Below are 13076 nucleotides of genomic sequence, written 5' to 3'. Positions count from 1 at the left end.
TCCTTTTTTTTTTGCTGCCTTGATCAGAGCCAGTGTTGAGAAAATGAATAGCTAGCCTCTTACGCAGTCAGCTTTAAGGAGCCCTGTCTATCCTATTTTTCATGCCAGACTGAGATTCTGGCTACTGAAATCTCAGCTAAAAGCAGATATGACTCCTGCAGAGTCACACTTGCCAAATGGAAAAAACACTGACATTGTTTTGACACTTTCTTCAAACTTTTCATGAGATGGGAAGGACTTAAAAAAAGATGTATGTACACTGGACCTTCACCAGAGAAAGGGTAAAACAGGAGAGCAGAGTTCCCATGGCAAGATTCATCTACGTGGTGGGCTGAGACCAGTCAGCCGTAAGCTCAAGGAAGGAGACAGACAGGAGTACTTTGATTTGCGCGTGTTAGAAGTGACTGGGAAGGCAGAAATGTCAAGGGCACGAGGACGAAGACAAACTAGGTGGCCCACTGTGCCCCAGGATAGCACAGGGGATCCTGATGACATCTCAGACATTCTGACGTAGTAGGGTGGTGTGGAGTCTATGAAGCTGATGCTGAGGCACAACCCGGTTGGGCGAGCTTTAGAAAGGGAGCAGAAGCCTACTGCCTTCCAGAGTGAAATTGCTCTGAGTCTCCGGGGCATTGCTGGTATCAGCCAGAATACTGCTTTTGTCAAAGGGTATGAACTTACTGAGAATGAAACTTTACGCATCATTGCTATTGATAAGCCCAACAAATAAAGCTTACACTTACGGCTGCAAAAGTCCCGTTCCAAATTCTGGTCGATAGGTTCAGGAAGTACTCCGCTTTGGCCTGAAGGTCTTTGAGCCGGCAGGTCACATTACTGCAGGAAGCCGCTCCGCATTTCTTTCAGGGTGGGGTCAGTGGTGAAAGTAAAGACTCAGTACGGGCTTAACGACGTAAACGCCGAAAAGTTACAGAGCTAGATAAAACCCAGTGCTGAGAAGGATCTAGGCGAACGGTCTCCTGACCTCCTAACCCTTCTTCAGGAAGTTGTGGCCCTAGGCTCTAAAAGTAAAAAGGGCACACTCTTTTTGGCCCAGCCATTTTCCATCTGTATGGATGTTGATCAGAAATGTGTGGACAAGAGTACGTCAAGCCTACTTGTTGCATTACTATTTCTGAGGGTAAAAGCACCCCGCCCCCACCATGAAATAATTTGTGTTTATCCGTAAGGTACTAGTTAGGCAAATTACTGAATATACGTGCACAAAACGCAGTGCAATTTAGTCGTTAAACATAATTGATAAAGATGTATTCCTTAGATGAAAAAAGAAGTTGACAGTAAAGAATTATGGTTGCCAAGGGTTAGGGAGGAGGGAAGGATGAATAGATGGAGTGCAGAACTGTTTTAAGGCAGTGAAATAATTCTGTATTATACTCTAATTGTGGATACACGTTCTACACTTGTGAAAACCCATAGAATGTCTGACCTCCAAGAGTGAATGCTAATGTAAACTCTGGGCTTGGGGTGATTATGATGCAACAGCATAGGTTCATCAGCTGGACCACTCTGATGTGGGAGGGGATTTTGAGAGTGCAGGAAGCTGTCCACATGGGGGGGCAAAAGGTAGTTGGGAAATTTCCGTACGTTCCACTCAGTTGTGCTGTGAACCTAAAACTGCTCTAAAAAATTAAGTCTATTTAAAAAAAAAGTCAATGCTATATTGACATATTTTAAAAAAAGGTAGCAGGGTTCATTTATGTAATAGGATAGGTTTATCTAGATGTGGATTAATACTTAGAGGTATAGAGATGGATGTTCATTAAATACTGAGTGGTCAGCGATTAGATTTCTTAGAGGACTTTAGTTTCTTTGTTGTTTTGTGTTTTATGTTGTTCACAGTGAGCAGCTGCCATCGTTACAAAATCAAAACATTTTCATAAAAATAAGGAAAATGCTCAGAAGTATATTTTGGCATTCCCTGACACGAGTTTCTCCTGGGCATTTTGACATACTACTGTTTAGATTTAAGCCATATTTACACCATAATTACACTATAAAAAAGAAACGATTTCATTCTGTTTTCCCATACCCCTACCCCCCTATCATAAAATAAAGCAATTTCAATAAGTGAAAACCAGAGTTTCAATGTCATTCTTCAAGGAGAACTACAGTTTGCTTAAGGTTGCTGTTTGCTAAAGGTTTACTATTGGAGTTCTTAATACGTGCCAAGCACCATACCAGATGCTAGACTAGTCTCTTTCTCAAGGAAAGGCACATCACTGTGGGCACAGATATTGGAAAATTGAGAAGGATGGCCAGAGAGGCATTCTGGTGGCAAAATAACCCTGGTGATCATGTGGAAGGGAGACGGAAGGAACTTCACCTTCCAAGCACGTGCTCAGTTCCCTCACAGTTCCTCGCAATGCTTACAGAGTGCCTGCTACCATAGTTTCACATGTAACTCTTTTGATTTCATGAAATTTTATATTACCGGCATAAGTAATAATCCCAGTAATCTAGATTTGAGAGTGTATTTTCTAAATCTTGATTCGTATAGACCATCAAAGCCAAAATGAGAAAATTCTGTAACATGAGGTGATAGGAGAAAAGAAGTGCATTGATTTCCAGTTAGAACAAACAGTGAATCACCCAAAGAAATAGTCACCCCATTAACCTGTCCTCACCATTTCTTTTATGTGCCGGAAATTTTCATTCTTGAAAGACACAGAAGGAGATGTGTGTCCTATTTTCAGTGGATTTATATCGGCATTACAGCTGATGTCACCAGCCTATAAGGAAGGACATCAAATTAGTATGAGGAAGCAAAATCATTTCTGATGTTCCTTTTGACACGTTAGGAAAACCTGTGGTCACATGTTAGGGCCGGGGAGGGACTGTGGGCTTCTCTCTCATCACCAGCCCTGCCACACTTCCTGTAATCATTCACGGAAACCTGGAAGTATTCACATCCTCCCAATGCGACTTGATGGGTGGCGCTGGTTATTACACGATATGTATGATATGTAATAAGACCATTTGTGATAATAGTAGACTGACTGAACCAGGGCTCTCGGTGGACCATTTTAAGACTTTGATTTCCTGTCATCACCCGTGCACACCAAAGGAAGAACACCTCTGGAGAGCTAGCTCTGAGTGCCAGACTAAGGCTGAGCCGATGGCAAGGGGTTTGGCTCCACAGTGCTTCTCAGCCTGGGCTGTGTGTGAACTACCTGGGAGTGGGGCCTTTTAAGGAATCTTTGGTGCTAGAGCCTTAGCCCTGAAGATTCTGATTTAATTGGCTGGGGGTGGACCTGAAGTTGGGCAGGAAACCCAGCCGATAAAAATGAGAAGCCAGGGTTGATCCCCACCAGGTGAAAGTCCAGGCTGGCATCTCAAAGACCAGCTAGTCTCCCACGGTGGCAGGCAACCAACTTCTTATAGATAGGTCGCTGACAACATCAGATCTCTGGCCAAAACCGAGCTTTGGGAATAATTTCTGCCATCTGTAACTGTTTCCTTATAACAATAACCTGCTTCTAATAAGAAACTGAGAAGATAAATTCCATGCAATTAACTTGCTAGTCAGGATGCATGGAATTTATCTTCTCCGTTTTCCATCCATACATCAGGCATGATCACCCTAACCTCAGGGGGTATTTCCGTATCAAAAATTCACACTTTTATAGGCAATTCCGTTGCCTTTACCTGATCTGTGTGCACCCCAGTCAGGTACATCAGCGGGTTCTGTCCTTTGGTGTACTGAGGGATGTGGATGGTTACAGATGCCATGCTCACGGGAACACTCCCCGTCGTTACCTGCATAGAGTGAAGAAAGCATCTGGCTATTGCTACGTCACACACATGCTGCAGAGAAAACGATCAGTGACCTCTGCGTGGGCGGACGGCAACTATTAAGTGGTACCACTGAGTCCATTTGAAAGTAAACCTTGTTACTTCAGAGTCATGCTCGGGTGTCTGTCTCTCACTTCTTCATGGAGAATCTCAGCCTCTCCAGTGTGAACTGCTAAGTAATTTGAGACTTCGGAGTTGGTTAAGAACATTCCCTGTCACTTTGGGCTCCCAGGGCTGAAGTCTCACTCTGGCCCTGATGAGTAGTGTGGATTGGCCGAGACACCTGACCTCTGTTTGCCTCCGTTCTCCTCATTCATAAAATAAAAAGAATAAGCAACTTAATGGGTATGTGCAGATACAGGATTTGTTCTTATTGGTGGGAAGTCTGTTCTACTAGGCCAGTTCTCATGTCCTACTGGTTGTTAAATACTTTTTAAGATTTTATTTATTTGTCAGAGATAGAGAGTGTGCTCACGAGCACAAGTGAGGAGCGGCAGGCAGAGGGAGAAGCAGGCTTCCCTCTGGGCAGGGAGCCGGTGTGGAACTCGGTCCCAGGATGCTGGGATCATGACCTGAGCTAAAGGCAGATGCTTCACCTACTGAGCCACCCAGGTGTCCCTATTAAACATTGTGTTTAAAAAATTGTTAATGTTATGTTGGCCACCATACAGTACATCATTATTTTTTGTTTGTTTTTAAAGATTTTTTATTTATTTATTTGGAAGAGAGAGAATGAGAGAGACTACATGAGATGGGGGAGGGTCAGAGGGAGAAGCAGACTTCCTGCTGAGCAGGGAGCCTGATGTGGGACACGATCTCAGGACCCCAGGATCATGACTGAGTCCAAGGCAGTTTCTTAACCAACTGAGCCACCCAGGCACCCGGTCATTAGTTTTTGATGCAGTGTTCCATGATTTATTGTTTGCATATAACACTCAGTGCTCCAATACATGCCCTCCTTAAACCCTATTAAACATTTTAAATAACAACCCGGGGGTGGTACCTGGCTGGCTCAGGACAGCATGCACTGGATTTGGGGTTGTGCGTTTGAGTCCCACACTGGGTATAGAAATTACTCAAAAATAAAAATCTTAAAAAGAAAATAACCATAGGAATAATAATCCTACCAATCTTATAACGAACCTGGAAATTAAATGGGTTAATATACATAATGTATTTGATACAAAGTGCTGATACTTATTACACCCTATGAATAATGTTACTTTATTATTACTAATAATTGATTAAATATCCTGTTAAATAATTGCCAAATACTAGTCGCGTGTTATAAATCCCAGTATCCGGATCACAGATCAGGACTTTTAAAAGATTTCTTTTTTTTTTAATTACCAAATCACAGGGTTATAACCATGTAACTGACTAGTAGGACATGTAAAACAATAAAATGGTATTCATTTAAGGTAGTGGATGGATTTTTTTTTTACTTTTCAAATTTTCTATAATTTATTATAAAATTGCAATTTTCCACAAATTTCTCTTTGTATAATCGGTAACAACCTTTAGATTATAATTGCTTATAAATGCCAATGTAAACTGACTGAAGATATTTGTATGTAAAGGGTTAGCTTCTCAAGTAGAAGTGTTCTCCAAGGATAAACTGGCATTTTAATTATATTCCAGAGACTTTTGCCCACAGTAATGCCATTATATTAATACTTAATTGATTAATATTGAACATTTGCTTTCAAAATATATCTATTTTTTACCCAGAACACATAGCTGTGCACAAAGCCCAGCTTTTCACTTATTCAGAGTCCTAGTTCTCAAAGTTCTCAAAGTACAGCAGTGGGATCAGCAGCAGCAGCAGCAACACCTCGGAACTTGTTAGAAAAGCACATTTTTAGGCTCGCCATAGACCTACTGAATCAGAAACTCGGAGGACGGATCCTATGACATGTGTCTTAACTTTTCTCTGGGTGATTCTAACGCATGCTCAAGTTTGAGAACCACTGGTATATTTCAACTTTTTACTTCTCTTCCTGGTCTCATTTCCCCCCCTTCCCTTCCTCCTGATTTAGTATTCTTATGACAAGCTTACCAACCTTAATGGAGAAGATGAATTTTGGACCAATATCTTCAAAACTGTGCACGACAGAAGGAACATTCCCATCTGAGGAGACTTCATAAAAATTTATGTTGGTGGATCTGTTGAGTAATGTTTGTAAAAGTCAAATATTTTAGTTTTGTTTTTGTTCTCGCAGCTCAATACCTCTTTTATTTAAATATCTTCTAGCTTATATTACAAGTAAAGGTTTATATTTAGGTATAAAGACCTAATGAAAACAAATGCCACTTATAGGCTGATGTTTCCAAGGCTAAAACAAATTCCTTTAAAAACCTATCCCTTCATAATCTCTCCATAAGATTCTTTGTGTTCTATGTTTACGAGTTGTACGGTTTCTAAAAGAAGTACAAATGTATTACTTTAGAACTGCTAGAACTCAAGATTGCTATTGCACTGACTGGTGTGCTAATGCAGTGCACACTTAGTCCTGGTTTTTTGGATGGATTGACAAACCAGAGGATTTTCCACTTGGGTGGCTGAAATGCAATGATAGGGTATTGGGTTTTAGCTCCTGCAGTATTTTGTACTGGATGCCTGTAAAATAGGGCACACATTTACCTTGTTATTCCTTCTCCCTATCCTCCTCTAGTTCCAAACCAACTCTAATGCTTTTGGTCTGAACTGAAGTTGGTCAGTCTTTTTCCACGACCAGTGTAGAGACCATGTTTATGAAGGCTGACCCGGAGGTTTTATCAGACTAAACTTAGAGGTATCAGATGACCTGATCTCTCTGCTTGGGCGGCGGGGGGGGTGCCAAGTAAGGTTTGCAGGTGAAGTGGGGACCAGGTTAGAGGAACCCCCATAGGACACTCAGACTGGAACATAACTGGATACCGTTCCCTTTCCTCCTCACTCATTTCCGGGTCTAAGGCTGGATTCCAGTCAGGACAACTTTATTGGGAGTCCCAGCTTCATTGGGACTGTGGGGGGGGTTGGAGAAGGTAGCAGGCATAGGAGTCTAAAAAGCAGTTTTCTTCCCCCTGGACAATGTATCATAATTCTAGGATGCTGACTATTTCCTAAAAAAAAAAAAAAAAAAAAAATGAACTGGACATTTTCTGAGATACTTTTTGGGCTTCTTTATAGAACTCCTATCTTTTTTTAATGCTTAAAAAAAAAAAAAAAAAAACTTTTCCAAGTGCTCAAAAGGAAAATATGCCCTAGGAGACTCAAATAGATGTAGCATTTGTCAAGGTTATGTAGATGAGAGGAAACAATGATCTGTCAGCCTTACATGGAAAATGGGAATACTGACTAGAATCTGAAACAGAAAGCCTGGTTGTATTTGCATGAATTATTCCCTTTACCTTCTAGAAGACCTTTGTGTGAGCCCCTAAAAAGAGTTAGTTTCTAAATTAGTATGTTCTGATTTTTTATTTTAAAGTGATCTGACATTTTTGCCATTTGTCACTTAAGTTTTCCTTAAGTTACTTAAGTGTGGATGATCAATTATTTATAAGCAGTTAGCTATGCTTGGGGGGGGCTCCTGCTTAGAAATAATTCTATCATGATTTCCACCCATAATGTTTGCATAATATAACTGCACATTTATCAAAGTGGTTGCTAAGGGATACATTCCATGACTGGAGAGGACTTTTCCAAAAAGCTTTCAAGAAAAAAAATTTTTTATACTACTTGTGATGGTTAAAATAAATCTGCAGTATCTTATTAAATATCTTATTAGTTGTGAACTGGTTACATAAATCATGATCTAGTCAGGAATAGGATAAGTTAGTTCTGTATGTCCTGATATAAAAGCTTCTCTAAGATTACATAAAAAGCAAGGTTGGAGAAGGATTTTACCATTCCATTCAGTTAAGAGTGTGTGTGTGTGTGTGTGTGTGTGTGCGTGCGCGTGCACTGGCGCGCATGCACGCATTCATGTGAGCGCGTAGTGTGTGTGTGTGAGATGCATATATCCTGGTAGACAGACAAATCTCGCATCTGGAAGGTATTCTGAAAAATAGCTGAGTCATCTATGCAATGGCCAGAGGGGGTGGGAGGGATAACTTCACTTTTCATTTTTTTTTCTGTATTGTTTAGAGTTTTGGTTTCTTAAAAAAAAAAAAAAATCAAGAGGAATTATCTGGGTGGTGAGGTTAGGAGCCATTTTAGTGTTTACACATCATAATTCTCCATATTAACTTTTTAAAAAACTTTTTGGTATTTTTTAAAGAATATCCAAGGGTCTTAAAGTCCAGTTTACCATCACAAAAACTAAAACTACAGAGCTAAGAGGTTCTGAAAGTGACGTCCCCCTTCAATCTTATATTTATTTCATGTTAAACCATGTGGAAAAATTGGCTGTGTGCAAGAGTAGAATCCTAGTAAGGCCGTGTTAAGAAAAAGCATTTAGGGGGCGCCTGGGTGGCTCAGTGGGTTAAAGCCTCTGCCTTTGGCTCAGGTCATGATCTCGGGGTCCTGGGATCGAGCCCCGCATTGGGCTCTCTGCTTGGCAGGGAGCCTGCTTCCCTTCTTCTCTCTCCGCCTGCCTCTCTACCTCCTTGTGATCTCTGTCTGTCAAATGGATAAATAAAATCTTAAAAAATAAAAAGGCATATAGGGTAAGAATCAATGTAGGTAGAAAGAAAAAAAAATCAGGTAATGTGGTAATAAGAATCTCTCTGGATGCCCTGGTCTTCAATTCTTTTAGCACTGTGGGTCCTTCTGGAATCTGCAGTTGCTGATTAATTTTTCAGGGATGGATCACTCGGGCTGTACTTTGTTCTGCTTTTGCTGTTTGCAGCTTACTCAATATAGAAGCATTCTTTCATCTTTGCTCATGTGTCTCATGCTCTAGACATAATGACACATTTTCCTTTTTCTTTTTCTTTTTTTTTTTTTTTTTTTACATTTTCCTTTTTCTTTTGCTCAGTGACCTACTGCACAATCTATGTGTTCCATGCTTTTAGGGGTTGGGGCGATGTGGCATGTCAGAGAAAGCCACTGTCCCTAAACACTATTGGGCTCCTTGGCAATACAGTGAAGTGCACTGATGCGTGCTAGGAAGCTGCCCTTGTGCCTCCCCAGGTGGAGAGTCCTGGTTCCCAATCTGGGAGGTGGGCGTCACCTTCAGCCTGTGTTCCTGCACAGCTGTGGTTCGGTATGTCTGCACCCACGAACCTGCTCCCCTTCTTGGTAGGAGGCAAGGTGATACGTCACCATATTCCTGCTTTGGTGTTCCACATGTTCGCCACTTCTCAAGACACCTGTCCCTCCGAGCAATTCAAGGTAGCTGGTACCAACCAGCATCATTCTGCTTGCTCGGGTCAGGCAAGAAGGGGAATACAGCATTGATTCATAGACGACCTCCTTTGGAAAATGCCTTGTTTCCTCTTGGTTGGAAGAAACTCTTAATATATTACATCAGGAATTTTCCACCCAGAAACTCATTTTCCTTGACGAGATTTCCTATTTGTGGTGGACCTACTATGTGCAAAGCATATGCGTGGGGCTTCAGTGTTTAGGGATGGGGCTACTGCTTGTGAGCTCATACGGATGATAGGAAGCAGGTGTGGAGAAGGGCGTGGTGGCAGTTGCTCGGGGCCCAAGAGTTCTCTGACCCCTTGGGAAAGTGTGAAGTTCATCTGAGGGCCCACAGAGGTCTTTCCCTGCAGCACATGGCAGAGGGGCTGCCCCTCTGGCTTTTTTTGGTTGCTCTCAGTCCATAAACTCACTCAAGGTTTTCCTAAGGACTGACCTGTCCGGGACTTCCATTTTAGTTGACAAGGGGGACATATTTACTTCAAATTTTCCAGTTAAGAATGAACCTCCTTAGTCATGAGCCAAATGTGTTATATACTGAGTGATATCAGTGGCCAGAGGCTACTCAGTGTTTCACCTACCTCGTTATGTGAATATCGGCATCATACCGCAGAGGAATTTTGAAGTTGACCAAATTATCTGCTTTGCTTTCTTCCTGGCTTTCGCTATTGAAACAAACATTAGGAAACTACTTAAAGAGAAATATTATTAAAGCCCATCTATCATCAATTCATGACTTCATTGTTTTACCTTAAGGCTTGGAAACTGACAGATGCCTGATTCTGAAGGTTTTGAAGATTGAAGTCAAAGTTAATAGTGAAAGTCACCTATGCACAAAATTAAAACTCATTAATCTGGGAGGGTTCGTACTCAGGGACTAATTAAAAAAAAAGTTCCCCCAAAAAGCAAACTTCCCCCAATTTCATTTTGAATTATATATGCCTTGAGTTTTCAAACTTGTAGACTATCTGTTCGTGTACTTTTCTGTATTTAGCATGCGTCGCTTCAGAATTAGAAGGCTTATCTTTCGAGTCACATGTACAGATCATCACATCACAGGCATATCTACTTGTCAGAATTTGAAAGCTCTGTGCTGATGTGAAAATCTGCTTACTAGGGGTTAACATGGGATAGCTGTGACTCTCTACAGCACTCTGATCAGTGTTGGTCAATGTAGTCAGAAAAAAAAAAAGAACTCTCCCTCTTCTATGTGCTTTTGAAATGAATTGCATGGGGGAAACCCCACTTTTATTAATAACTTGAAACATTCAGATATTTTCAAAACTCCCTTGCAATATGCAGCTGGTCAGTTTGTGACACCTGTCAAATCATGTTACCTAACAACGAAGATGGAATGGTGGCGAGTGACACTAGTGCTGAGGAGCCGCGAGTGTGGACTTGAGGAAGAAGTGCAAGTCGTACCTGTTGCTCCCTCTTTAAAGCCGGGTAGCCAACATCACAGGTAACAGTCTTCTGAGATGAAGCAATCTGGCATGTTACTTCCGTCCCATCAACCTGGAGACCAAAGAAACAATGATCAATTAATATGTAGAGTATGTGTGCACATACGTGCCGAAGGATGTACGAACCACATGGGCATTTTAGCAGTAACGCTAGTTCACAATGAATTTATTGTCCCTGATATTAAAAATCTCATATTGGGGGCGCCTGGGTGGCTCAGTGGGTTAAGCCTCTGCCTTCGGCTCAGGTCATGATCTCAGGGTCCTGGGATCCAGTCCCACATTGGGCTCTCTGCTCAGCGGGGAGCCTGCTTCCTCCTCTCTCTCTGCCTGCCTCTCTGCCTACTTGTGATTTCTCTCTCTGTGTGTCAAATAAATAAAAATCTTTAAAAAAAAAAAAAAAAACCTCATATTGTCCAGGTAGCTAGTATACTATTTTTACGGCTAAGCAGGACACCCAATAAGCCAAAAGTGAGGTCAAATACTGGAATTTTCTTCCAGAAGTAAATCATAGTTCTTATATTTCAGAAGCACAAAATAACTTTAATCCAATATTTAAAAATGTTGTCTTTAATACATACCTTTCTCTCAATAATATTCGAAATTTGTACTTTCAAGAGAAGAAAACAAATCATATGTTGGTGCTTATATTTTAAATACTTTAAAGGATCTTTTTTAGTTCTTTTTATTTTTTTTTTTTCTCTTTAAAATAAGAAGTTCCCATTTGGCACAGGAAAGTGAAACATCAAAGTCAGAATAGATTTAGAACACTAAATCTGCTAAGTTCGTGCTGACTTTAACTTCGATGAAGCCATTTGTAATCCTTTTATCAAGTAGTGAATTTGGGAAATCTCAGCTTGTCGCTCCTCTCCCTTTCACTGCTTGGTGGCAGCGGAGGGGCCAGAGGACCGTCATGGCCAAGTGTGTTCCTGGTATAGTGATCAAGTCAACATGATTAACTGACCTCGCTGGAATGCAGCATCTTGGCAGTAGTAAGACTTGTAGTTACAAAGCTTGGCCTGGGCTATAGGACTCTAACTTCTCCGAGCAAGTGCAGCTCGGAGCATCTGTGCAGCAGCACGGCAGCCTCATCACAGCTGGCTGGGGAAGAGTCATGGTTGTGTCTGGCCAAATCTCAGGGCAGAGGAAAAACTGACCAAGCTGTGAAGCAGAACTGGTCTAGATACAGAGCCAGGCTATGCACACGTGTGGCTGAACTAGTTGGGAGCCCCAGAGTTAGGACTGATCACACCTAGGAGCAAGGCACTTCCTCAGACAGCATACAGGACATGGGGATGTGAGTGTGAGCTAGATGGTTATTAATATCAGGCAGGAAACACAAGAGTAGTGAGCCCGGAGTGTCATCACCTACCGGCATGGACCAGGAAGCAAAAAACAAGTTTTCTGAAAAATCAACAACAATTCTAGTGTTGTATGCACTTTCCCTTTTGTTTTTCAGTGTTACTGAAAATGTTAACCTTCTGTTTTGGTTGCTGACGATAAAGAGTTGATCTCTGTTAAAAGAAAAAAGGAAAAAAATTAAGGTTAAAAAGGCTGGTGTTCAAATACTTCATTCATTTTAAAAATAAGAAGATAAAAACTCTTTAGATTTGGAGGACTGAGAAAGTTGTTTAATAAACCATCTTCATAGTAAAATGACTCAGACAACAAATAAGTCAAGGCTATTACATTTGCTCCTTCATTGATTTTAATTTAAACACTGCAGGGAGAGGAACCATCCAAACACAAATGGTTTGAGATTTCTTACCGTTTTACTCCTTTATGGATGGTAGAAATTGAAATTCAGATTTTAAAGGTCTTTATTAGTTATTGTTTTTTTTTGGGGTGTGTGTGTAGGAAAAAAATCTCCATAAACATTCATTTGAATAAAGTGATCTCATGTCTTATTTCTACATTTTACTCTGAACTCAAACAGACTTACTGAGCAGCTGACAGTTGTTGGACATTTAGAACTAGATCTGAGATACAAACTCCATCATCCCCACAGTCCTTGTAGAAAGGGATCTACAAAAAAGGAAAAACAATCCCACACATTTGTTCAAGTTAAAAACCAGACTGTGGAAGAGTACATATAGAATTATTCTATTTATATAAAGCTCAAAACCATAAAAAGCCAAACAACATTTTAGGAATATGTATACGTTTAGCAACATAGGAAGAAAAGCAACAATAAAGACCAAATTCAAGGTGATGATTTGCTTGCGGGGAGCAAGACGAACATGGATGTGATGGAGGAAGAGAGGGACACAGAGAACATAGGTACTGGTGACATTTTTTACGTGGGTGGTGAGCACAAGGTGTTTGACTTTATGGTTATTTATTTCTTCAATAAATATTTCTTGAACACCTATGGTGGGCCAGGCATTGCTCAAATGGCTGAGAATAGTGCAGTGAAGAAGACAAAAGTCCCTGTCCTTCACGGATCTTGCATGCTA

At 41.0% G+C, this 13076-nt stretch overlaps 1 protein-coding gene across 1 annotated transcript in view; it reads right to left on the bottom strand.

Moving 5' to 3' along the window:
• The window catches only part of ITGA2 (integrin subunit alpha 2), a 107800-nt gene that overhangs the window by 6291 nt on the left and 88433 nt on the right, over positions 1 to 13076 (bottom strand). The window contains exons 19-27 of the mRNA XM_047729979.1: positions 12563 to 12645; positions 11993 to 12134; positions 10583 to 10675; positions 9911 to 9987; positions 9742 to 9825; positions 5874 to 5976; positions 3664 to 3774; positions 2643 to 2747; positions 744 to 857 (exon numbers count right to left, since the gene is read on the bottom strand). Of these exons, the coding sequence (XP_047585935.1) occupies positions 744 to 857; positions 2643 to 2747; positions 3664 to 3774; positions 5874 to 5976; positions 9742 to 9825; positions 9911 to 9987; positions 10583 to 10675; positions 11993 to 12134; positions 12563 to 12645 (912 nt within the window). The remainder of the gene's footprint in view (positions 1 to 743; positions 858 to 2642; positions 2748 to 3663; positions 3775 to 5873; positions 5977 to 9741; positions 9826 to 9910; positions 9988 to 10582; positions 10676 to 11992; positions 12135 to 12562; positions 12646 to 13076) is intronic.

The sequence above is a fragment of the Lutra lutra genome, chromosome 5 (assembly GCF_902655055.1).
Source record: "Lutra lutra chromosome 5, mLutLut1.2, whole genome shotgun sequence".
Classification (NCBI taxonomy): domain Eukaryota; kingdom Metazoa; phylum Chordata; class Mammalia; order Carnivora; family Mustelidae; genus Lutra; species Lutra lutra.
The sequence above is the reverse complement of the archived record's forward strand: the minus strand, read 5'-3'. Positions and strand labels throughout refer to the sequence as shown.